The following is a 22,988-nucleotide window of genomic DNA, read 5'->3' as shown; positions in this document are numbered from 1 at the left end:
AAGGACCTCGTAGACAATTCTTTTGGGAGCCGCAGAGCACAGCTGGGGAGAAGACAGGAATACTACCTAAGCGTCTTTACTGAGGGACGTAAGAGCGGAACGGCCTCTATGGATGCCATAGGGACTAATACGGACTGAGGGCTTAAACAAGATGGTGTCGCCGCAGGACCGCTCTATCTTCCCGGATGAACTCTATGGCAGAGCATAGGCGTTCGATTTAGAGAAGTGAAGCCGAGATGGGTGGGAACCTGACCACACTAGCGCGCTAGGAAGAGTGGGGCGGAAAGACATCTCCCGCGCATGTGTGGAACTGAGGGGACGGATTCCAAGACAAGGGGCCCACCCCACAGAGCAAGTTTTCTGAAACGTGTGAGTCGTTTAAGTCCAGTTAAAGCCGAGGTGTGGCGTATCCTGCGACGCATGCGTTCTAGGCAAGACAAGCGATATAGTGGCGTGGTCTTTTCAACGCCCGGCGTGCAGACGACGTCTGAGGTGGAAGGGGCGTTTAAGATTCCGAACACGCATGCGTTCTGAGACCGAGGCGTATCCTTCAGAGGGTGTGGAGTGCAGGGCTCCTTATTGCGCAGGCGCAAGTACTGTCCGGTAGGGCGAGCGGTCTATCAAGGGGAGGGAAGAGGAGGTTGAAGAGATTAAAAAACCGGGTGCGCCTGCGCGTTGCCGATTAGTTAGAAGCGCTCAGGGTTTGTGAGGGGCGGAGTCACGTATGCGCGTCATTGGACGGGTAGGTGGGAGGGAGGGTGGAGATGGGGTGGGTGTGTGCGCTTGCGCAGTGCGGGGGTGGAGGGCGGAGGAGATAGATAGCACGCTTGCGCGGCTGTCATAGGGCTGCTTGGTTGGTCAGTGGGGAGTCGGCGCCTGCGTACTAAGACCCGTGTGCAGCAGCGGCGGCGGCGGTAGAGGCGGCGGCGGCGGCGGCAGCGGGCTTGGAGGCAGCGGTTGGGCTCGCGACGGGCGGACGGGGTCGAGTCAGTGCGTTCGCGCGAGGTGAGAGCGGGCAGGGCGCGCGTGCGCGGTACCTTGACTTGGGCTTGGGAGGAGAGATGGAACTGCGCGGGGGTCGGGGAGGGGGCAGAGGGGAGCGGCGACCGCCGCGGCACGGGCTCGGTCGGAGAGCGGCGCGAGGTGCGGAGAGGCGCGGGCGCGCGCCCCGGTTGGCGCGCGGGGTGACGGTTGGGGCCGGCCCGGTGACGTTGGAGCGACGCAGGGAGGGGGACGGTGAGCCGCGCGGCCGCCACGCGGGAGAGGCCGCCAGGCGGCCACGCCGGGGTGAGGGCCAGGTGCCAGATCGGCCCACCGGGGCAAGGGTACCTCGCCGTTGAGGACCGGGCGCCGCGCGGCCACTTGAGGTGGGGGAGGGGGCTATTCGGTGAGAGGGCATGTTGGGGGGGGTTGGCGGACGGTCGGGGGGAGGGGAGGCGGCGTGGCTCCGGCCTGGCGTAGCCTCTGAGGAGGGGGCGGCCGCAGCACCGGAAGTGCCCCCCACGGGAGGCTGCCCTCGGGGGTCTCAGGCCGCATGGCCGTGCGTGGACCGGGGCCGCATGGCAGCGCGGGGACCCCTCCCCCTAGGTCCCGGCCACCGGAAGCCCTGGACGGCCACATGGTCGGCAGGAGCCGGCAGCTTCTACCGCGGGGAGAGCTAGTCCTTGCTGGGGGTCCTAGGGTGCCTGGAGTTTCAGGAGTGGGAGAAGCCTGAGGCCCGGGTCCTGATTACCCCGGAGGGCCCGCTGCAGGCATATGTTAGCGCTTCCAATCTCATGGGCCTCAGGAGTTTTCCTCCAAAAGCTTCCTGGAAAGTGAGGCGGCCAGCCAGGTGTAAGTGGCACTCCTCCGAGCAGGGAGGCCGGAGAAATGGGGAAACTGAGGGCGTTTAGACAGGAGCCCAACTCTTCTGTCGGCCCGTGCCGACAGCGCCTTTAAAGTCTCAGGCAGATGAGTTTCCCACTGTGATAGGCGCTCTTCACCTTGTCACTGTCTTCCCGTTGTAACTGGTTTGAGAGTTCCTCGGTTTCGAAGTCCTTAACTCTACTAGCCTAGTATGATTTCTACTACTCACTACTACCAACCTTTTGCTTTCATTTTATTGTCATTCACCACCCCCCACCTCTCCCACTTTCTACTGACTGTACTGGCCCGGCCTGAAAAGCCGACAGAACAGATGCATCCTGGGAAAAGTGGGAGGACCTTCCAGGAGAGGCTGGGTTCCTGGGTTCTCTTTGGGAACCAAGATCGAGGTGTTTGGCAGGGGGATCATTTCGGAAACAACTTTGCTTTCTCTCCCTTGGCTCCATCTGCAAGTGCATGTTGGCGAGGCGGGAATCCCCCAAAGAGGCCTTGTGGTTTCCTGTAGCAGTGACTGGTTTGTGTGTGGATTGGGGGGGGGGGTGTGTAACAGATGGGTGGGGCCTTGTCCTCCGGTCTCCACCCTCCCTCTCCACATTAGCCCTGCCCTTTTGCTGGATCATAGCTGCTCACCTAATTATAGCCTTGGCTATATGTGGGGGGAGAGGGGTGGTTGGTTTCAGTGGCAGGTAATACCTGAGTCCTCCCCCCTCCCAAGAAGTAGGCCTTTTCTCATCTCTGAGTTTTGACATTCCAGCTCCCTAGAGCCTTCCTTTCCCAAGCCACCACTTTAGCTTTGATTTGTGGGGGAGAAACCAGCTATTCCACCCTCCCATATACAGACCAGTCTTGAGTATATTTGAGCCCAGTCAGTATTTAAGTTCAGGAACTTTGACTTTATTTTAGGTGGGTAATGGAATAAAGAGTTGGGAAAATGTTTCTAGAGAGAAATGGGATAGATTGGAGGTCCTGTTAACCTCCATGCTTATTCACTTCAGTTCTCTTCTTGGCTCTAGTTGGAATCGAAGCCTCTTAAAATGGCAGATGATTTGGACTTCGAGACAGGAGATGCAGGGGCCTCAGCCACCTTCCCAATGCAGTGCTCAGCATTACGTAAGAATGGCTTTGTGGTGCTCAAAGGCCGGCCATGTAAGATCGTCGAGATGTCTACTTCGAAGACTGGCAAGCACGGCCACGCCAAGGTTAGAATTTCACTTCCACATCTTGCTTTCCCCTATGCCTCCAGTATCCTTGGCGCTCCCAGCAGCAAGCTGCCAACAGTGCTGACCTTCCTTTGACTTTGCTTTGATTGTCTGATTCCTTTTGTTTAGGACTCAGCCCTCATACCCATTGAGACCACTACACCTGCTCCCCAGTCTTCAGCCTCTTGTGGTTATCCTTCTGTCCCCCCATCATTCTCTGACATTCCCTCCATCTCTCCAGCTTTGTGCCAGTCTCTTAACTTCAATTCACAGTCTTTGTGCTCTAGCTGTTCAGTTGCTCCTTCCTTATTCTTGGTTTTCACTTTTTCTGTTTCTCTCTTCCCTTGAGCCGTTGTAGGTGGTGGTTTCCATTACTATGCCCAAGGTTTCTCCAATTCTGACAGAATGAGGCCTTCCCCTGGAGGGAGGGACTCCTGCATTCAGAACTCTCAGATCACTTTGCTGCTTGATTCCTCAGTTCTAGCTTTCCCTTTGGAACTCTGATGCAGGATCACACTCCCCCTACCTGCCCCATCCCACTCTCCTTGGGTTCCTTGAACCTCCATGCTTTCTTGGGTTTTAACATTCTTGCTAGCACCTCCCTCATCACCTGAGACTTATCCCGTCTCTTTAGAATTTTTTCAACCTGGTTCGTTCTTATTGTTTCTTGTGGTGATCTTCCTTAATCAGTTTTTCCATCTTTTGACTTGATGTTGATCTTGAGTTATTCCCTAATGGCTAGATCCTTCTCTGTGCTCTTCTGGCATCCTTATTTTCTGGTTGCATAGTTATTTCTGATCTCCCTGCAAGTCCCTTTTTCTCTTCAGCTCTTTCACATTTCTTGTTTTCTTAGCCGTTTCCTTCTACCTTATTTCCCAATTTCTCAGTTCCTTACCCTGGTGTCCAGAAAACTCTTGCAAACTTTTACCCAGACTCCTCCCGCCTCCCCTAGACGCTTAGCATCAACTGTGTTCTCCAAGCCTGCCATGCCGTTTTCTCTTGTGCTGTCAACCCCAATCTCAGTGGTGGTCTTTTAGCCTCTGTTGGTTGGTTTTTTTCTTTTAAGAGGCTTTACTGTTTCTTGAGTTGATTGGTTCAATTCCAACACTCCCAGTCTTTGCCCCAACAATGTAGTCGGACTTCCCTCATCAGGCAAGATTAATTTGAGACTTTATTTTCTCCATCTTAGAGTTTGGTTGGGTTTCTCTGTGATGCATACATACAGGTCCACCTGGTTGGTATTGACATCTTTACTGGGAAGAAATATGAAGATATCTGCCCGTCAACTCATAATATGGATGTCCCCAACATCAAAAGGAATGATTTCCAGGTATGTAGATGGTCTGAATGAGGATGGGTTAGTGGTTTATGGTGGAGGGGGGTTGGAGGGCAGGGGCTGACCAGAAGAGCTTGTGCTGGGAGATAGGAGGGAAATGGCAGGAGAGGGTATTTGGTATTAGTTTGCTGTCATTCCAATTTGTCTATCAGAGCCTTTACTCTCAGCCTACCTGGGCTTACTACCTTCAGCTTCCTTCCCTATGTGCCCCCAGCTGATTGGCATCCAGGATGGGTACCTATCACTGCTCCAGGACAGTGGGGAGGTTCGAGAGGACCTTCGTCTGCCTGAGGGAGATCTTGGCAAGGAGATTGAGCAGAAGTACGACTGTGGAGAAGAGATCCTGGTATGGTGCCTTCCTCCCTGCTTTTGTGCTCAACTTTGTTCTGTACATTTTTTCCTCTGAGCTCAGACATCTCCTGGCTGTCCCTCTTGCTCCTCCAGATCACGGTGCTGTCTGCCATGACAGAGGAGGCAGCTGTTGCAATTAAGGCCATGGCAAAATAACTGGCTCTCTGGTGAGTATCACAAATCCTTCACTATCCCCTTTACATTTTGTTGTCCTCAGCAGAGCTGCTCTAGTCTTAATTGCTCCAGGCTTACTTTCTGCCCCTAGCCTGGCCCTGTCTTCTCTATCCTTCCTGTTGAAGGTATTATCCTTTCTTACCAATTTCTCTCTCCAACCCAGGGTGGCGGTGGTGGCAGCAGTGATCCTCTGAACCTGCAGAGGCCCCCTCCCCCAGCCTGACCTGGCTCTGGCCTGGTCCTAGGCTGGACGACTCCTACACAATTTATTTGACGTTTTATTTTGGTTTTCCCCACCCCACCCCCCAATCTGTCGGGGAGCCCCTGCCCTTCACCTAGCTCCCTTGGCCAGGAGCAAGCGAAGCCATGGCCTTGGTGAGCTGCCCTCCTCTCCTCCCCTCACACTACAGCCCTGGTGGGGGAGAAGGGGTGGGTGCTGCTTGTGGTTTATTTTTTTTTTATTTTTATTTTTTTTTAATTCAATCTGGAATCAGAAAGCAGTGGATTCTGGCAAATGGTCCTTATGCCCTCCCCACTCATCCCTGGTCTGGTCCTCTGTTCCCCATGGCCCTTTACCCTAAGCACCATCCCAACAGACTGGGGATCAGCCCCTCCCCTGCCTGTGTCTCTCCCCAAACCCCTTTAGATGGGGAGGGAAAAGGAGGAGAGGGGAGGGGACTTGCCCCTCCTCAGGCATCTGGGAGGGCCCTGCCCCCATGGGCTTTACCTTTCCCTGCGGGCTCTCTCCCCGACACATTTGTTAAAATCAAACCTGAATAAAACTACAAGTTTAATATGAAGCCCCCAACTCAGCTGCTTATTTCAATTAAATGGGTATATTTTGGAAGCCACAAAAAGACTGACCTCTGCCACTGAGTTCATTGGAACCCACTACTTGTATCACTTCCTGTGGACCTGCCAGCCGTCCCCTGACCCTCCAAGCAGCCTTGACCTATTCCAGACAGTTGGGTGGGAGGCAACACAAACAGCAGCAGCCAGGGGCAGTGGCAGGTAGATTTTATTGGCCTGGGACACACAGGGGGTACCCTCACCCACAGTGGGATGGGGGGTATGGTGCTGAAGATAATAATCTGATGGTCACTTGTGGTAGAATCGCGGGTTCTGGCTGTGTTGGATGAAGGGGAGCCGAGGGCCAGGTTGGCTGGTAGCTGCAAAGCCCGACTGGCGGTGGTGATGAAAAGAGGGCTTTGTCACTGGGCATACTCTCCTTTCCACTAATACCCTTACTAATAACCACCCCCAAAGAGGAAGGAAAAACCAGATGATGTGGGCTACCTGTCCTACCTAATTGTGCTTTTCTGGATCCCCAGTGTAGGGATTCTGACAGGTAAGGTTATTACCATTCTTACCTTTCCCGCTGGTTGGATCTGCACAGGGAGCTGGGGGGAAGCAAGGAGTCCAGGGGCTGGATGCAGAGCCTGGGGGTGCATGGGGCGCAGAGAGGACTGCAGAGAACAGAGTCAGGGCCTGAGGCATACTGAAGCTCCCCTTAACATATCCTTAACCCTGACCTCCCAAGGGCCATACTCACTGAGTCAGAGAAGCCCGTCTGCTGGTTAGCATGTTCCATCTGCTTTTGCAAGGACAGGGCACCACCAGGCTGGAGGAAACCTAGGTGGGGAGCAGGGGCATGTGAGACAGGGAGGGGAGGACTCAGTGAGCTAGAGGTCCTGCATGGGATATTATCACCTGTCTGAGTGGGCTGAAAGTGGCCGTGCACTGCATAGGGCTGTGGCTGTGGCTGAGATAGGTACTGCACTGCAGGGAACGCCGAAGGAGCTGAGAAAGAGACACAGCTATTAACCCTTTACTCAATAGCATTCCTCTTTTGACCCTGAGGAAAGCCAAGCCCCCATCCCTCCAATGACTCACCTCTGAGCTGCTGACTAGGACTATAAGCTGGCTGTGTGGGCCCATAGTGAGGTGGGGGCTGAGCAGTCCCATAGGCACCACCAGGACTGCCTTGGAATTGCCCATGCTCTGGTGTCCCCGCAAAAGCAGCTGCTGAGCCCACATAGTGCCGGGTCTAAGGAGGGAGAATGAGAACTCGCCTACAAGCTCCTTGAAAGCTGAAACTCAGTGACTTGTGTATATCTTTATGCTGTTTCCCCCTAAATTTAAGTGCTTGATATGTCTGTGACTTGAATACTGGTGGCAAGGATATTTGGGACTAGGCATCCAATCCTATTCTTACCGTAAGCACTTGGGGTCCAAACATTTGTTTGGCTCTGTCAGCTGCCATAAGGGTTCCTGGGCGATTGTGTCCTCCAGGGCTCCCTAGAAAGGGAGAAGGGCGTCAGGATGCTGAAATGGGAGGCTGCAACCTCAAAGAAGGCTGGTTCTGTCAGGTAGTTTTAGTCCTCACCCTGCATGCTAAGGAGATGAGTTCCTGTGTGAACAGTCAGGCTCTGCTGGTATGCAGCTGATGTCAGGGTGGTCAGGTCACTAGAGTGAAAGGTAAACAGGTTAAAGTCAAGGACAGACACCCTCTGTTTTGTCATTAAACACTGGTTCTCCTACAATCTGATCCCCGTTCCACTTGGCCCCCATTTTGGTTTTTATCACTCTGATCCCACCTTTGTTCCTTGCGCCTCCGTTTTTCTTCCTCATGTAAAACTTTCTTGAGCTGCAGGAAAAGCTGGTGCTTCTCTTCCTGTAGGGCCAAAAGCTTCTCCTGCAACTTCAGAATCTGGGATAGGGTGGGGAGAGAAGATGAAGGCAGGGAGAGTCAAGGGAAGAAATCAGAGCTTGGAGAGATCAAGGGACTGCTTACTTGTTCCTTTGTCTCCTCTAGTGACATTCTCTCTTCCATTTCCTTTTTCTTCCTTCTTTCTTGCTCTTCCTTCATCTTCTGTTCCATCATCTTGTCCACCTCTTCTTCCTCTGGAGAATCAGACAGAATGAGGAAGAGGCAGGGTAATAAAAATTCCAACGTTACAGATTGAAGACCAGCAAAACCCAGTCATCCCAACACGCCTGTGGGCTCTTTGCCTCGAGGGGACAAGCTCCCCATCGCTGCAATAGGGAATAGAATGGAGACTTTTATCAGGTGCTCTCCAAGGTCCTTCCTAGCTCAAGGGTTCTGGAGAGTGGACTAGGACGCTTAAATCCTACCACAACAAGGCTGTTCCTTCCCTCCTCTGCGCTCGGCAGCGGGCGCGCACGTTGGCCGGTGGGTTGGGGCCAGCCGTGAGGTACAGGAGCCATTCTGGGCCATATGCCCCCCGCTATGGCCCCGGCTCACCCTGCCGCTTGCGCTCCCGTTCCATCATAATGTGCCGGTGCAGCGCCCTGGCCATGGCGTTGGAAAGCTTGGGGCGCTCCAGAAGTGCAGGCATGGTGCTGCCGTGGACGCCCGGCTGTCTCTCACTGCCAGACCTCAGACGAGACCTACGGGGAGGCGGGCGCTCAGAGGGGACCGCGCCCGGCTCAGGCGGAAACCCGTCCGCCCGGCCCGCTCGCCGCCCCGGTCACGTGTCCCGGGAGCCCGCCACCCGGCCGAGCCCGCAGCCCCCGCTCCAGCACGCGCGCGGGCGGAGCTGGGTCCCCGGCTCGGTGCTGCCGCTCCCTGCCTGGCTAGCCCGGACACCAGCACCCCTTACCCGCCTTCTCTGCGCTTTCTCCGCGGATCCGGCGCGCCCTGGCCCCTACGTCACATCCAGCGGCCCGGCGAGTCCTTCCGGAGTCACGGCGGAGGCCGACATCACTGGTTGGGTCAGAGAAAGCGGAAGCGCGCTGCGACGGGTGCTCGCAGTGTCCAAATCCCATCGCCAGCAACGCAGGCGACGGACGCTGCACAACTGCTTTAGCATCCTCAGTTAAGAGAAATTTCGCGGGCCCGCCTGGCAGTACCCCAGGGGACTCAGGCTCCGGAAAGGGGCGCGTGAGAGAGAGGCTGAGGCGGAGGCTCTGAGACGGTGTTTATTGGCTCCTTAGAAATCAGAGTCAGTAACAACTGGACAGAGGCCCCCGTCTTCCGTGCGCCCGCCCTTCCCCACTCCCGCCCAGTGGCCCCGGAAAAAGCAGCTTCATGTGGGCACAGGTAGAGACTCCTCTGGGATTCACAGTAACCAGAAACAAAAATGGAAATAAATTAAGTGATGTTGGGGAGGGGAGTAATAGGGAGTCATGTTCCGCAAATCAGTGCATGAAGAAGGGTACCAAGGCCTGGAGCTGGGCTCCCGCAGCTCCTCCCATCAGACGGAGTGCTGGGCCTCTGGACCTGGAGCTGTGCCGCTTCCCGCCTACATCTGAGAGCCTGCCTACATGCTCCTGAGCGGCCGCCGAGCCCCAGCACCTGCGCATGCCACAGTCATGGGAATGAGGTGGAGGCAGTCGCCATTCAGAGTCCATGGGCCTGAGGCCCGACTGTGCTTGTAGTAGTGGTGTCTCACCCCTCATTCCACCCGTACCAGCAGGGCATAGAGGAGTGTGGCCCCCTTCTCCTTAGTGACCCACTCAAGTTCGGCTGGGCTGAAGTGAGGGTCAGAAGCTTCTCCAAGAGCAGCGGAAGGGGGTCCTGGGGTGTAGGAGCCAGGACGCACACACACCTGGAACGCCACCTGAGCCTGGTGCGTCCGCTGGGATTTGGGGTCCCGGAATCTGTCAGACAAGAAATAGGGGAGTGAAGCCTCTCGCCCCATCACCTCTCCCCTTGCAAAGTCTGTTCCAACCACACAAGCCTTGCTGTACCTAGGAAATCCTCCCACCTGATGGGAACTTCGTTCTAGCCGTTCTTTCTACCTGAAACGCTCCTCCTCCCAAAGCCTGCCCAGCTACCCTTCACTTCCTTCACTTCATTTCACCTTTTACTTCCTTCTTCAAGCTTTTGCTCAAGTATCTCCCACCTTCCAGGCTGGAGTGCAGTAGCGCAATCCCAGCTCACTGCAACCTCTGCCTCCTGTGCTCAAGTGATGCTCCTGCCTCAGCCTCCCAAGTAGCTGGGACTACAGGCGTGTGGCACCATGCCAGGCTAATTTTGTATTTTTAGTAGAGACGGGGTTTCACCATATTGGCCAGGCTGGCCTTGAATTCCTGACCTTGTGATCTGCCCGCTTCGGCCTCCCAAAGTGCTGGGATTACAGGCGTAATCCACCTGGCCTCCCACCTTCTTACGATGCCCACAGCAACAGCACTGCTGTTTCCTTCACCCCACTCTTTGTTTCCGTAGTTCTTACTTAGACATACTAAATATTTATTATGTATAAACATTATAGAGTAAAGGCAGAAGTTCCACAAGAGCAAGGTTCCTTTTTTTGCCCACTAGAAGAGCATACAAGTGGTATTTGTTCAGTAAGTGAAGAAAGGGCTGAGTTGGAGACTGGGCAGCTAGCAAGACAAGATGAGAAAAGGGGAGGGTAAATCACGAAGACCCCAGTGGCTGCGCTGGGGCCTCTCTTTGTCTGAGGCCCTGGAGATCTCCCCCCGCCCCTCCCAGTACTCACTGCACTTTGGAGGCCAGGGGCTCAGCCCCAGCATATTGAAGGGAGGGGGAAAGCAGCACCGGAGGGGGCTGCTCCTCCCGAGGAGGTGCACAGTTCTCGCCAGGCTCCTCAAACCCTACCCTAGGCTCTCCCTTCAAGGGACGGCAGCTCAAGATGGAGGCAGTACCTGGGAGGAGAACTGGGTTAGGACAGCCCTCTTTATTCCTCCACAGCCCCCGGGCTCAGCCACCCTGCGAGGGCCTGCTCCCAGTACCTGCTCCCAGCTCCCCTCGGTCCAGCACTCTCCGTACAGCCGCCACATTGCTCCCGTGATATGCCATGTGCCATTTCTTGGTTAGTGTCCCAGCCTCCAGGCAGGGATTCACTCTAGGAGGTGGACAAGCGGGGCAGGTAGAACAAAGGCCACTGGCTCCCCCATGGAGGAGCTTCACAGGGCTCTTCCTTAAGAAGTTTCTGGCACTTCCTGGCTTTTCCCTAGACAAAAGTTCTATCACTTCTTCCATGCACCCTCTTGGGATCCCCATTTCTCCAGGGAGCAAACAGTAGGGGAAATGCATGACCCTGCCCATATGTACCTGAGGTTGAATCTGCACCAGCCAAAGGGCAATGCGTATTCCCGGGGAGGCTCCCCTCTGCGCCTGTGGGCCTCGTCTCCTCGCAGCTTCCAGCAAGACTCACAGTAACAGAGGCTTCGCTTTGGCGGAGGCATGAAATAATCTTCTGCGGGACAGTGAGTAGCAGGCTTGGTGCTGGGCTCCCACCCTTGATCTCCAGCACACTGCCACCCTCCAACTGCTCTCCAAGGCTCTGGGCCTGGCCCTGGGAATGAAGTCAGTTCTGGGGGACTGGGACTCACCAGGAAGCAGGAGGAGTTCTTGGAAGCGAGAGCAAAGGGCATGGTACTCGCAGCTCTTTAGAGGGCTAGCAGCAGGTGGTGGACCCCAGCACACACTCTCCTTGATACCTGAGGGAGCAGAGGGGCACAGGTCACAGAAGCTGGCCTAGAAGGGTCGGGGTTGGGGAGTGGGGCAGGAGCTGGGTCCCTTTGGGCTGGCACACCGTCCACCATGTCTGCTTTCTCCATGTCCCCTTGGGTTCCAGAACTTTTCCCACTGGTAGCCCCTGGTTCTGGGTTCACGATTGTCACCTGCAGAGAAGAGGGTAGTCAGACAGAGCTTGGTCAGATCCCAGAGCCTGCGGATCCTGGACCACAGACTGTCCCTGTCCTGGACAGCCCAGACTCTCAGGCACCCCTCCTCCCTGCCCCCACTGCCACTAACCTGCTCACACTGGCCATAGAGGTCTACAAGCGCATGGCAGGGCTGGGGCACATCTGGCACAGCTACCCCCTGGTCCACCCCATTGACATGGAGATGCAGTCCCCCAGAGCTGTCCAGCCGCAGTCCCAGGATGGTGCCTTCAGGGCACGTGTCCAGATTTGGCCCAAACTTCTCACAGATCTGGGAGGAGAGACCAGCTGTCTTCCAGAGGTCAGACTCCACCACAGCAGCTGTCCCGCCCTTTACTCTGTTTCCTGCTGCCAGTGCCTTGGCTTTGCCTCCACACTTGCCTGCTGCCGAGGCTCTCCTCCCACTGCAGTTACCTAGAGCCCCTCCCCTTCCAAAAATTGGCACATTCTCAATGGCAGGGACACTGCAGGAAGCAGCAGGCCTAAGACTGACCAGGCAGTGGTACTCAGCCTTGCCTGTCCACTACTGTCCCCCTTTTAGACCTGTGGTCCTACCTCCAGGGCCAGGGGTCCCTCTTCTCCCTTCTGGCCAGCCCTTCCCTACTGAGGCGTGGTCCCGTCCCTTCTCTCTGGCTCCTACTCACCTTGAGACCGTTGTGGAAGACCCCACGGCCCCGAAGCAGCCAGGCTGCCCGTTTGAGGGCACAGGCAGAAGCAGGGAAGTTGAGCCTCTCAGGTGCACAGGTGATGACTCCCAGGACAAGGGAAGATGTCCATTGTCGGTTTAGGAAATCTATCCGCACCTGGGGAAGAAGGAACTACTCCACAATCACAGCCTCCTGGGAAGAGCCAGGCTCCTCACCCCAGCCAAGGAGGGAATATTGCACCTCCCAGAGTGTGGCCTGGGATGCTGCCTTTTCTTATGCTTGGAAGCACCAGAAATACAAATGTAGTTGTTTTTTCTCCTCTTTAAAAAAAAAAAAGAACCATCAGCTGGGTGCGGTGGCTCATGCCTGTAATCCCAGCACTTTGGGAGGCTGAGGCGGGTGGATCAATTGAGGTCAGGAGTTCAAGACCAACCTGACCAACATGTGAAACCACGTCTCTACTAAAAATACAAAATTAGCCAGGCATGATGGTACATGCCTGTAATCCCAGCTACTGGGGCGGCTGAGGCATGAGAATCGCTTGAACCCGGGAGGTGGAGGTTGCAGTAAGCCCCAAGATCGCTGTTGCACTCCAGTCTGGGCAAGAGTGAAACTCCGTCTCAAAAAAAAAAAAAATTATCTGCTCTGCACCTTCCCTGTTTGAATCTTTATCTTATTGTTGCCTCTGTTGTAAGGAATCTTATCCCTAGTACTCCTTCACCTAGCTAGCTTTTTTTTTTTTTTTTTTTTTGAGACAGTCTTGCTCTGTCACCAGGCGCCAGGCTGGAGTATAGTGGCGCGATCACAGATCACTGCAACCTCTGCCTCCCGGGTTCAAGCAATTCTTCTGCCACAACCTCCCGAGTAGCTGGGAATACAGCACGTACCACCATGCCCTGCCCATTTTTGTACTTTATTTATTTATTTATTTATTTATTTTTTAAAGACGGGGTTTCACCATGTTAGTCAGGCTGGTCCTGAACTCCCGACCTCAGGTGATTCACCCGCTTTGGCCTCCAAAGTGCTTGGATTACAGGCGTGAGCCACCACACCCGGCCCCATTTTTGTACTTTAGTAGAGACAGGGTTTCACTATGTTGGGCAAGATGGTCTCGATCTCTGGACCTCATGATCCACCCACCTGGGCCTCCCAAAGTGCTGGGATTACAGGCGTGAGCCACCACGCCCAGCCAATTTTTAAATTTTTTTTGTAGACAAGGTTTCGCTATGTTGCTCAGGCTGGTCATGAACTCATGAGCTCAAGCGATCCGCCTGCCTCAGCCTCCCAAAGTGCTGGGATTACAGATATGACCCATCGCACCCAGATTTACCTGGCTACCTTTTGACATATCTTCCTGTTTGTAGTCAAAAGGCCCCCTCTTCTGGAAAGGCATCTCTGCCCCCACATATAGGATCCAGCATTTCCCTTGGACTACTCCAGCCTGTCCCTACTGCTTCACTTACCAGTCACCAGCTAGGGACTTCATGGTAACTGACTGACAACCCCCATTACAGGCTATGAATAAAAGCCCAGGAAGCTCATCCAAGTGGCTTGCTTTCTTTTTCTCCACTCAAAAAAGGCTTTCTTCAGGAAGGTTGGTCCTGGGTCACTGTGGAGCGAGAGGAGCTAGGGATAAGGAGGCAGAGCCCACCTGGACCAGCAGCTGGGGCACCAGAGGCTGGTTGATGACAACGATGCCCTGATTGTAGCTGGCCACCCGTGTGGCCGTACGGTTCCCATTAGACAAGAGGATATTCTTCCCATGGTTCTCGAGGAACTCGAGGGTGGCAGGCATGATACCTACTTCATTCTGGCCCTGGTGTGGAGGAAGGGACTAAGCTGCATGGGTTGCCAATGCCAGGATCGACCCACTCACTGGCATCTGCACAGAGCCCGAATGTGAGCCTCCACCCAATGAACAGAAAATCCAGAAAAGGCCTGGCATCCAACAGCCCAGCAATTGCCCATCCCTATGCATAGCAGACCGTCCTGCAGCCTCTTACTCCCAGGCCACGCTCCTCGCCCTCGTCATCCTCCTCGCCCTCACTGCCGGTGTCTGAACTGGGGGAAGGAGGCTGGGTGCCTTCTGACTCCTCTAGCCTCGTGGAACTGACAATTGACACACTGCGAACTGGCCCGTAGAGATCCAACACAGCCCACACGTTCTGGGAGACACACAAGACCCAAAAACTCAGAGATCAGCAGAAGACCTCAACCACACTCCCAGAACCCAAGGAAGCTCTCTGGTCTACCTTGGCAATGCCAGTGGCTGCAGGCCCCATATCCTCTCCATCCACGAGGATGTGCATCGTGTCATCTGCCCCCCGACGAACACCCACACGGCTCCCCACCTAGGACCAAGCCAAGATGAGAATAGACGATGCTCAGCCCACCTCTCCCTGCCACCTCCACTCCCAACCCCTCCCCTGTCCCTGGAGCCAGCTGCTTCACCCCCAGCCTCTCTAGGTTCCGGCCATAGTTCATCCTCTGGAGCTGCCCATCACGTCTCACTTCACAGCTAGATACCATCCAAGTGGTCTTCGTCCGGAGCTCTGGTAGGGACGGAGGCAACCCTGGGCCACCGCCTGCTCCGGGTCCCATCTCCCCTGGTGCTAGTGTGGTCAGCCCCAGCCGCAGGGAACCTGCCCACTTCTCATCCAGCTCTTCCACTTTCACCTACGAGACACGGAAAATATGAGCTGGCCCGTTGTGATAGGCCTGGCAGCCCCTCTGTCACATTGCTACGGCCTACCTCAAAGACTTCCTCAGCCCTGAGTTCCTTGGTGCTGAAGACAAGGCCATGAGCATAGCCAGCAGCACGTACTGCCCTCGTGCCATCCTCCTCTAGAGTGACGTTCTTGCCGCAAGTACTGTGGAATCGGTGAGCCACGCCAGCCACTGCGAAAACACGGTACCAGAGGAAGGGGTAGGATCAGGTGGCAAGCTTCAGGTGGAACACAGAGCAGCGTTTCCAGATGAAACAAGATGTGGGCACCAAGTTCCTATCTGCATCTGCCATTGCTCCTCAGGGCCTCCTGGCACCTCTTTATTCTATTTATTTGTTTTTTTTTTTTGAGACGGAATCTTGCTCTGTCACCAGGCTGGAGTGCAGTGGCGCAATCTTGGCTCACTGCAATCTCCGCCTCCTGGGTTCAAGTGATTCTTCCGCCTCAGCCTCCCGAGTAGCTGGGACCACAGGCACGTGCCACCACGCCTGGCTAATTTTTTTGTATTTTTAGTAGAGACGGGGTTTCACTGTATTGGCCAGGATGGTCTCGATCTCTTGACCTCGTGATCCTCCTGCCTTGGTCTCCCAAAGTGCTGGGATTACAGGCGTGAGTCACCGCACCCGGCTTTTATTCTATTTTTTTTGAGGCAGGGTCTTGCTCTGTCACTCAGCTAGAGTGCAGTGGCACAATCATGGCTCACTGCAACCTTGACTTCCTGGACTCCAGTGATCCTCCCACTTCAGCCTCCCAAGTAACTGGGACCACAGGTACATGCCACCACACCTGCCTAATTTTTGTACTTTTAGTAGAGACGGGGTTTTGTCATGTTTCCCAGCCTGGTCTTAAACTCTTGTGCCGGAGCAATCCACCCGCCTTGACCTCCCAAAGTGCCGGGATTATAGGCATCAGCTACTGTGCCAGGCCCTGACACCTCTTTTGATCATAGCAAGACTCATTTCCAAACCTGGCATGCTCAGCTTATGGTGTCCTGTCCAGGCTCTACGTGCCAGGTATAACCTCCCTGTCACTGGATGCTTGCCACCGTGAGCTGTCCCCTCCCTGGAGCCGGTGGCTACCCCAGCCAGCTGTCTTTGAATAGCCTCTCTAACCTGGAAGCCCTACTCCTCAGGCGCACAGCAGGCAAGCAGAGCCCATCCAGCCCCCACCCTGCCGCACACCTGGGGAATGTAGTGGGAAGGACTTCTCGGTGGCAGTGTTGCTGGTCGCCAGGCTGTTGTCCATGGGGCCGGTGGCATTGGTTATGGAAACTTGGACACATTGGCCATAGAGATCGACTACCGCATACACCTCTGGGGAGGAGAGGGAAGGTCAGAAGCCTGACAGCCAGGGTGGTCTGGGCTGAGGGCGGCAGGCTGAAAGCCACAGTCACCTTTACCCGGAGGCAGGCCCGAGCATGCGGCGCCTTGGTCCTGGCCGTTGATAAAGTAGTGCAGGTCACCCTTGGCAGTTCGCATCATGCCAATGCGCGCACCTGTGCCTAGCGCGTCCAGGTCACACCCATAATTGTTGCGCATTGTGTTCCCATCTTGCATGATGGCTGTGCCACTGGGGGGAACGGCAGAAGGGTGAATCAGCCTGCCAGCTTCATCTTCACATGGGCCCCTGCCCACTCCCTGCCTGTCAGAACCTTCCAGTGCCTTGGGCTGGGGTCTTGATCTGGGCGTAAGGCCCAATCCTATCTCCTTTGTCCCTGGGATCCTCTCAGGAAAAAGCAAGAACTACCTAAGAGAAAGAAGGTCTGAGTCCCTGCGGGACTAAGTAGGGATTCCCAGAATCCAAGGGAGGGGACAGGCAGATCCCCTAGGTCTGCCACTGCCCACAGCCATCATAGGCCTAAACCTTGCTTCCCTGATGCCAGCCAGCTCCACCCAGCCCTAAGCTGGCCCCAAAAGCAGGAAGCCCGACCTCAGCATCCATGTGTCATAGTCAATGTCTGTCATAGTGTTGGGGAATTCCAAGTCTTCAGGGCGAATGGCAGTCACTCCTGGGAAGAGGCAGGGGTAGGTCAAGGCTGCTCCCCCAAGGCACAGGCATCCAGCAGCCCCCAACACACACACAGACGCCCCTTACCAGCCTCAATGGAGCCTGACCAGCGGTCCACCATCTTCTGAATGACAATTTCAAACAGCTCTCCATCCCGCAGGGCCCTGCCAGGGAGACTGGTGATCAGAGAGGCTCTGCTTGGGCGGCTGAGGCTAGGCAATAGGAAGGTGGGGACATAAACGTCAAGAGACTGACCGATTGGAGATGACGATGGCGTCATTAAACTCGCTGCGGCAGTTGTGGCGGAGGGCAGTGCGGCCCCCATTAGTGATGACTGCATTACTGCCATGCAGCTGGTGGAAGCGCAGGTCAGAGCCCCCAGCCCCTGAGGACGGGGAGCTTGGAGACACCTGGTTGTTCCCTTCAGGGAGTGGCTCAGGAACTGGAGGCACCTCTGTAAAAGTGGACATCACTCTTAGGTCTCTAGGTGTCTCTAAGACCTCCCAAGGCCACCCTAAGCCCCAGCCCAGCCCGGCCCTCACCCACGTCGTCCACAATGGTGGCCTGGGCCGCCTGGCCATAGAGATCGACGACAGCATAGACGCCCGGGGGCACGTTCCAGGCAGCAGGGCCCTGAGTCATCCCATTGACAAAGAAGTGGAGAGTCCCGTCCTCCCGCCGCACCACGCCCACCGTGTCCCCTGCCTTGGAAGAAGGGGGTGCTGGAGTGAGGAGTCAGGCAGAGTTCCTGCCGGGGCTGGTCCTGTGTCAGCCCCACAGTGCCTGTGAAGCCTGCTGCGGCTGCCCGGCAGCATGCCCACTTTCCCACCTTGAGGCGGTCCAGGTTGTGCCCGTATTCATCCAGGATGGTCGTCCCATTGTGCATCACCCCATTCCCAGTCATCATCCAGGTCCCTGGGAGGACAAGGAGCAGTAGGGGACATGAGGGGACATGCAGGGCTCCTCTCCTTTCCATAGCAGCGCCCACAGGACTCCCGAGCCCACAGCCCACCTTGCCTTTTCTTGGACAACTGGCTTTCTTCCCTAGCAGGACAAGAAAACTCTGCAGCTCCGTGCCCACGGGGCACTCTCTAGCCATTGAATGAGTGGTCACAAGAGTGACAAGTGAAAAAGAGGCTGGAGAACGAGTGCCAGGGCTCTGGGGACAGCTTCCCCCCAAAACCCTATCCTGGTCCTGCCCTTCCTGGGAACTCACCAGAGCGCAAGTTGGTCATGGTAGAGGGCAACTGGAGGTAGGCAGGGTTGTGGGTGGTGACGCCAATTTCAATGGAGCCAGCCCATTTGTCCACCATCTTGTCGATGCGCACCTGGAACACCTCTCCATCCCGCAGGGCTCGGCTGCTCAGCACCACGCCATGATTGAAGTCATCGGTGGCACTTAAGGGCACAATGAGTGGAGAGTCAGGTCCCCAGTACATGCTCTCAGTGTGCCAAGGCTTCACCCGGCAATGCCTGCCAACACTCACTGCCCCAAGCCAAAGAGCTAAACCTCAACCTCCAGGAAGCTCCCCCACCAGGCTCCCTCTGCCTTCCACTTCCTTGTCCCACCCCTCTCCCATTCAAACCCCTTCTTCAGGCTTCTCCCCACTCCATGGGCCATACTGGGGCCTCAGGGCAGTGCGTCCCTCGTGGGTGATGGCTGCCTTCTGGCCACAGTTGGGGTGGAAGAGCAGGCGCTCGGGTTCTGCCTGGGCAGGAGCAGCTCGTCGGAGAGCGCCCTCGGGGGACAGTGCCCGTAGGATGGCGTTGTTTCGGCGGAGACGGTCACTGTGGTTGTTATTGTGGACGATGGTCACCTTCACTGCCATCCCATACAAGTCCACCACACCATATACCACTGGGGGCGTCAAGGGGGTCGCCACTCCTGTGGCAGGAAGGTACAGGGATGTGGGAGTGGGCAGGCAGAATGAGAGGAGAAAGTCACACACAGGGAAACCAAGCACCAAAGAGAAGCAGGAGAATGAGGTACGGACCCCAATCCCAGGCCCACCGAATGCCCTAGCCCAGAGGCCCTCTCTGAGTGGCCCTTACCCTGATCAATGCCATTGATGAAGAAGTGCAGGGCCGAGTTGGACTTCCTTGTGAGACCAATGTGGTCACCCTCCTACTCAAAGAAGAAAAATAGTTCAGAGGAGTCCCGGGGCCTGCCCAGCACCCCACTCCACACGGGAACAACTCCAGAAAGTACTCGCCAGTCTCAGATCACCCTCAAGGACAGGTCCTGGGCCCTCGTTTTCCAGATATGACAATTTCTACGTTTCCTCAGTGCTCAACATGAGTCAGGCACTGAGTTAAACCACCTCACAGACGTCAGCTTTGACAAGTCTCAGCCTATGGAATCAGCCTACTCGGAGGCTCATTTTAAAGACTGCAGCAAATGGAGGAACAACCAAAGAGGGTAAGCTTCTTGCCTCAGTTCGCCACTACAAATGGGCAAACAGTAAGAGGAATTCAACCATCTGACTCCAAAATCTGAGTGCTGAATTCTTGGGCAACTCAGCCTTCTCGGAAGGAACCTTTAGGCAGAAAATATAGGGACGTGCTCTAGGTTGCAGAGGAGAGACCCTGCTTGGTGCCCAGGCAGGGACAGAGTACCTGTGGCTCTGCTGGAGAGTGACCCGAGGCTCTGTGCCCACCCTCACCTGCAACTCATCCAGACTGAATTCGCAGTACTCCCGGCGGGTACCCTTGCCATTCGTTAGAATTCCACAGCCGCTCATCATGATGGTGCCTGGGTGATGATGGACACTCGGGTTGAGGTATGGGCTTCCTTCCCCTCAGCAACACCAGGCCTGCACCCCCACCCCTGCCCAGGGCTGGTACCTGACTGGAGGTTGGTCATGGTGGCTGGGTACTCCAAACTGTTGGGGTTGTGGGTGGTGACACCAATCTCAATGGAGCCTGACCACTTATCAACAAGCTTGTCGATACGGATCTGGCATTGAGGGAAAGAAGGGAAAAGCAGAGAATATAAATGCATAAAAGGACCTTCAGCCCTTGGTCCTTCCCCAGGGCCCACCCTCCTAGCATCAAGGGCGAAGCTCCATCTTTAGCTCCCAGGGATAAGGCGCCAACCAGACCACAGGACTTTCACACCTCAAACATCTCATTGTCCCGAAGTGGGCGGTTGGTCATGACAACCCCATTGTTGAATTCATCCAGGGGCCGCCGGCGCTCAGCTGTCTTATTATTGTTGCTGAGTTTGATGAGGGTCCCACACTTTTCATGAAAAAGCAGGGCATCGTTGGAAGTGAGGATGGGCGAGGTGGCAGCACCACTAGATCCCAGGCCTTCCCCTGCCGGTGGGGAGCTCAGGTTCACATTCAGGAGCCCTCCATTGTAGGCAGACAGGATGGTGTTGCTCACCACCTCGGACAGCTCCATGCTGGCAAAGTCTATAGCAGCAGGATGGAAGAAGGAAGCTGGGAGAAGCAGAAGGAAGAAGGAGGCTCTATGCCCCCAGGCTTGGTGCCTCTGTCTGTACCCCTTCTCCTGAGGGCCCTCCCTTGTCCACCTCACTTCCCACTCCCCTTCCCAGGGCCTCCCCAAAGCCCTCACCATTATGCGACTCAAGGCTGTTAGGAAACGTCTCCGGCCGGGCCTGCGCTGGGGACACCATGAAGGCTGGGGACCAGGTAGGATGGGAGGGGAATAAGGGTTCAGTCCCTAATTCAGAGCCCACAGCCAGGAGATACCCCATCCTGTAGCTCCCGCTCTCCCATTCAACAGACTTGGGGATCAGAGTGGCCCTGCCACACCCAGCCTGTCTTGTCACTGTTATTTCCCCCATTCCATCCCCACCCCACCACCACTGCCCTAGCTGTGTTCTCACCTTCATCAGCAGAGGTCCCCTGTTCAGCCAAGGCAGAGTCTTCAGGGGGGGCCAAGGACTCGAGGGGAGGTGTGGGGATGGGAGTAGCGGGGCTGAAGCCTGGCTCAGGGGGTAGCACAGTGATCTGGGTGCACTTGCCATAAAGGTCCACGACGGCCCAGACACGAGGGGGCAGGCCTGTGGCAGCCACTCCACAATCCCGCCCATTCACCCAGAGCCGCAGCTCCCCAGCAGCTGTGCGCTCCACACCCACACGGTCCCCTTCGCCAAGCTGGTCCAGGTCCTGACCATACTCCTCCAACACAGAGCGTCCATCTCTCAGCACAGAGCAGCCTGACACTACCCACGAGCCCCCCTTCAGCCCTGTGGCACTGCTTGGAAAGTCCAGCACACTGGGATCCAACGCTGTCACCCCAATCTCAATGGAGCCACTCCAGGAGTTGACCTGGGATAGGGGTAGTGGACAGAGGCTTAAAATGGGCCACCCCCTATTCCGCAGACCACCATATCTTCCCACCTCTCAGGTAGCTAACTGGCTTTCTCTTGGAACACTAATCCAGATATGCACATAGTAATTTTCTGGACTCTGGCTCGGTAATTGTTTGGGCTTTCTTTCCTTTAGCAATTCTGCTTTCTACTCAGTCTTTACTGCACCACTCCTTTCCAAGCCAAGCAAGAGTTCCTTAGTTCTCTAGCCTCCTGTCTCCTCTGACTTTCCTGGTCTCTATGGCTCTCCAACCATCCAAATTCACCGACTTCCTATACCCACACCTCTTGCTCTTGTGTATCATTCCCTTCCCTTGGCCTAATTCTCTCCAAGGATCAGGCTCTACCCAGATTCAATCTTCTCCCAATTTCTTTTTCTGTGAGTGTAGCCTCTTCAGTGAATCACGCACACCTCCCTCACCCTGGATAGTTCTCCTCACCTCTTTCTGGCACAGCCTGTGAGTTTGTCCTTCAATGGTTTGTTTTTTTTGTTTTTTTTGTTTTGTTTTGAGACAGAGTCTCACGCATTCTGTTGCCTAGGCTGGAGTGCAGTGGCACGATCTCGGCTCACTGCCACCTCCGCCTCCCAGGTTCAAACCATTCTCCCGCCTCAGACTCCAGAGTAGCTGGGATTACAGGGGCGCGCCACCACGCATGGCTAATTTTTGTATTTTTAGTAGAGACAGGGTTGTTTCATCACATTCACTAGGCTGGTCTTGAATCCCTGACCTCAAGTGATCTGCCCACCTCGGACTCCCAAAGGGCTGGGATTAGGTTTGTTTGTTCCTTGGTATCTCTCTTCTCTTGCCATCACATCTCTGACATCTCTCCATCCTCCACGCCCAAGAAATTGTACCAGGAGGTCTGGTCCCAGCCAGTCTAGCGAGTTAGCCCTCGTGTCCCTTCTTTGCTTCTGAATCTTGAGAAAACTCAAGCTCTTAATGTCTTCTCCTTCAAACTGAATGTTTCTGATTCATGCTGTCTTCCTGCCCGTCCCCTGGTGCTCTATCACCTTTCTGTTCCCTCGGTGCCCGGCGATGTGAGCTACCCAGGCTGTCCTACCCCGTCTCCCTCTAGTCCCCTCCCACCGCCCTCCACATCTTGGTTCCGCGAACCCAGCGCTGCACCTTGCGGTCGATGCGGACGGTGAAGACGCGTCCATCGCGCAAGGGTTCCCGGCTCAACACCAGCCCGTGGTTAAACTCCTGGCCCGGCTGCTGCCGCCGCGCTGTACGCCCACAGGCCGACAGGCTCACCAAGCGCCCAGTGCGCGGGTGCAGCTCCCCGCCGCTACCGAGAACCCCGCTGGACCCCGGTCCTGAGCTGCTTCCGCTGGGGCCCCCACCCCCACCCCCGCCCGGCACCGGTCCGGGGCCTACCCCAGAGCCCCCACTCCCACCCGACCCCGCCGCCATCTCCGCTGACACCGGGGCAGCGCGACAGCCGCGCTTGGCGGCACCGTGGCAACCGCGGCGGGCAGACACCCTGAGGAATACGACCGGGGGCTGAGGCCAGATATGCTTTACGGCACTGCTGGGCAATGAAGCAGCCCGGGCTAGGAGCTGGGGACGACCACGGTGAGAACCGAAGGACGACGCGGTCGGGAGGCTCACTTTACGGCATAGCGGGGTGACGGAGTGGCTCCGAGAGGGACGAAGACTTGGGAAGGGAGCTTTTGCGACAGTGGAAGGA

The 22,988-nt window shown here is 55.9% G+C and overlaps 3 protein-coding genes across 10 annotated transcripts; 1 reads left to right on the top strand and 2 right to left on the bottom strand.

Moving 5' to 3' along the window:
• Window positions 1-251: 251 nt before the first annotated feature.
• On the top strand, window positions 252-5,723 carry EIF5A (eukaryotic translation initiation factor 5A). 3 transcript variants are annotated; one of them, XM_017531658.2, is made up of 6 exons: window positions 252-369; window positions 2,877-3,062; window positions 4,288-4,392; window positions 4,613-4,744; window positions 4,843-4,916; window positions 5,087-5,723. In XM_017531658.2, exons 1-5 carry the CDS (start codon window positions 301-303, stop codon window positions 4,903-4,905), a joined length of 555 nt encoding a protein of 184 aa, XP_017387147.1. In that variant the 5' UTR covers window positions 252-300; the 3' UTR covers window positions 4,906-4,916; window positions 5,087-5,723. The 3 variants fall into 3 exon arrangements, with proteins under 3 accessions (XP_017387147.1, XP_017387148.1, XP_017387149.1); XM_017531659.1 differs by lacking the exon at window positions 252-369 and adding an exon at window positions 637-1,005; XM_017531660.1 differs by lacking the exon at window positions 252-369 and adding an exon at window positions 1,205-1,367.
• A 200-nt stretch (window positions 5,724-5,923) lies between these two features.
• On the bottom strand, window positions 5,924-8,779 carry GPS2 (G protein pathway suppressor 2). Its single transcript, XM_017531656.2, has 11 exons — window positions 8,547-8,779; window positions 8,189-8,334; window positions 7,718-7,827; window positions 7,521-7,633; window positions 7,310-7,389; window positions 7,139-7,221; window positions 6,817-6,970; window positions 6,634-6,723; window positions 6,476-6,555; window positions 6,294-6,389; window positions 5,924-6,105 (listed from the first exon to the last, which is right to left on the bottom strand). The coding sequence occupies exons 2-11, from the start codon at window positions 8,280-8,282 to the stop codon at window positions 6,022-6,024; spliced, it is 984 nt and encodes a 327-aa protein (XP_017387145.1). The 5' UTR covers window positions 8,283-8,334; window positions 8,547-8,779; the 3' UTR covers window positions 5,924-6,021.
• Window positions 8,780-8,847: 68 nt separating this feature from the next.
• NEURL4 (neuralized E3 ubiquitin protein ligase 4) lies at window positions 8,848-22,912 on the bottom strand. Of its 6 annotated transcripts, none has more exons than XM_017531649.2 (29): window positions 22,424-22,905; window positions 20,811-21,255; window positions 20,537-20,602; window positions 20,075-20,373; window positions 19,802-19,913; window positions 19,621-19,709; window positions 19,010-19,082; window positions 18,581-18,842; window positions 18,174-18,355; window positions 17,787-17,872; window positions 17,500-17,662; window positions 17,213-17,411; window positions 17,045-17,121; window positions 16,880-16,958; window positions 16,344-16,519; window positions 16,132-16,263; window positions 14,977-15,122; window positions 14,751-14,900; window positions 14,477-14,575; window positions 14,228-14,389; window positions 13,876-14,040; window positions 12,222-12,380; window positions 11,669-11,848; window positions 11,448-11,535; window positions 11,245-11,352; window positions 10,964-11,108; window positions 10,642-10,754; window positions 10,389-10,554; window positions 8,848-9,546 (listed from the first exon to the last, which is right to left on the bottom strand). In XM_017531649.2, the coding sequence occupies exons 1-29, from the start codon at window positions 22,709-22,711 to the stop codon at window positions 9,342-9,344; spliced, it is 4,614 nt and encodes a 1,537-aa protein (XP_017387138.1). In that variant the 5' UTR covers window positions 22,712-22,905; the 3' UTR covers window positions 8,848-9,341. The 6 variants fall into 6 exon arrangements, 5 of the variants coding, with proteins under 5 accessions (XP_017387138.1, XP_017387134.1, XP_017387136.1 ...); XM_017531645.1 differs by having other exon boundaries at window positions 14,676-14,900; window positions 22,424-22,711; XM_017531646.1 differs by having other exon boundaries at window positions 8,853-9,546; window positions 14,676-14,900; window positions 16,350-16,519; window positions 22,424-22,711.
• Between the last annotated feature and the right edge of the window lie 76 nt (window positions 22,913-22,988).

Source organism: Cebus imitator, unplaced genomic scaffold, assembly GCF_001604975.1.
Source record: "Cebus imitator isolate Cc_AM_T3 unplaced genomic scaffold, Cebus_imitator-1.0 Scaffold72, whole genome shotgun sequence".
NCBI lineage: Eukaryota > Metazoa > Chordata > Mammalia > Primates > Cebidae > Cebus > Cebus imitator.
This window is presented reverse-complemented; position numbering and strand designations above follow the sequence as displayed.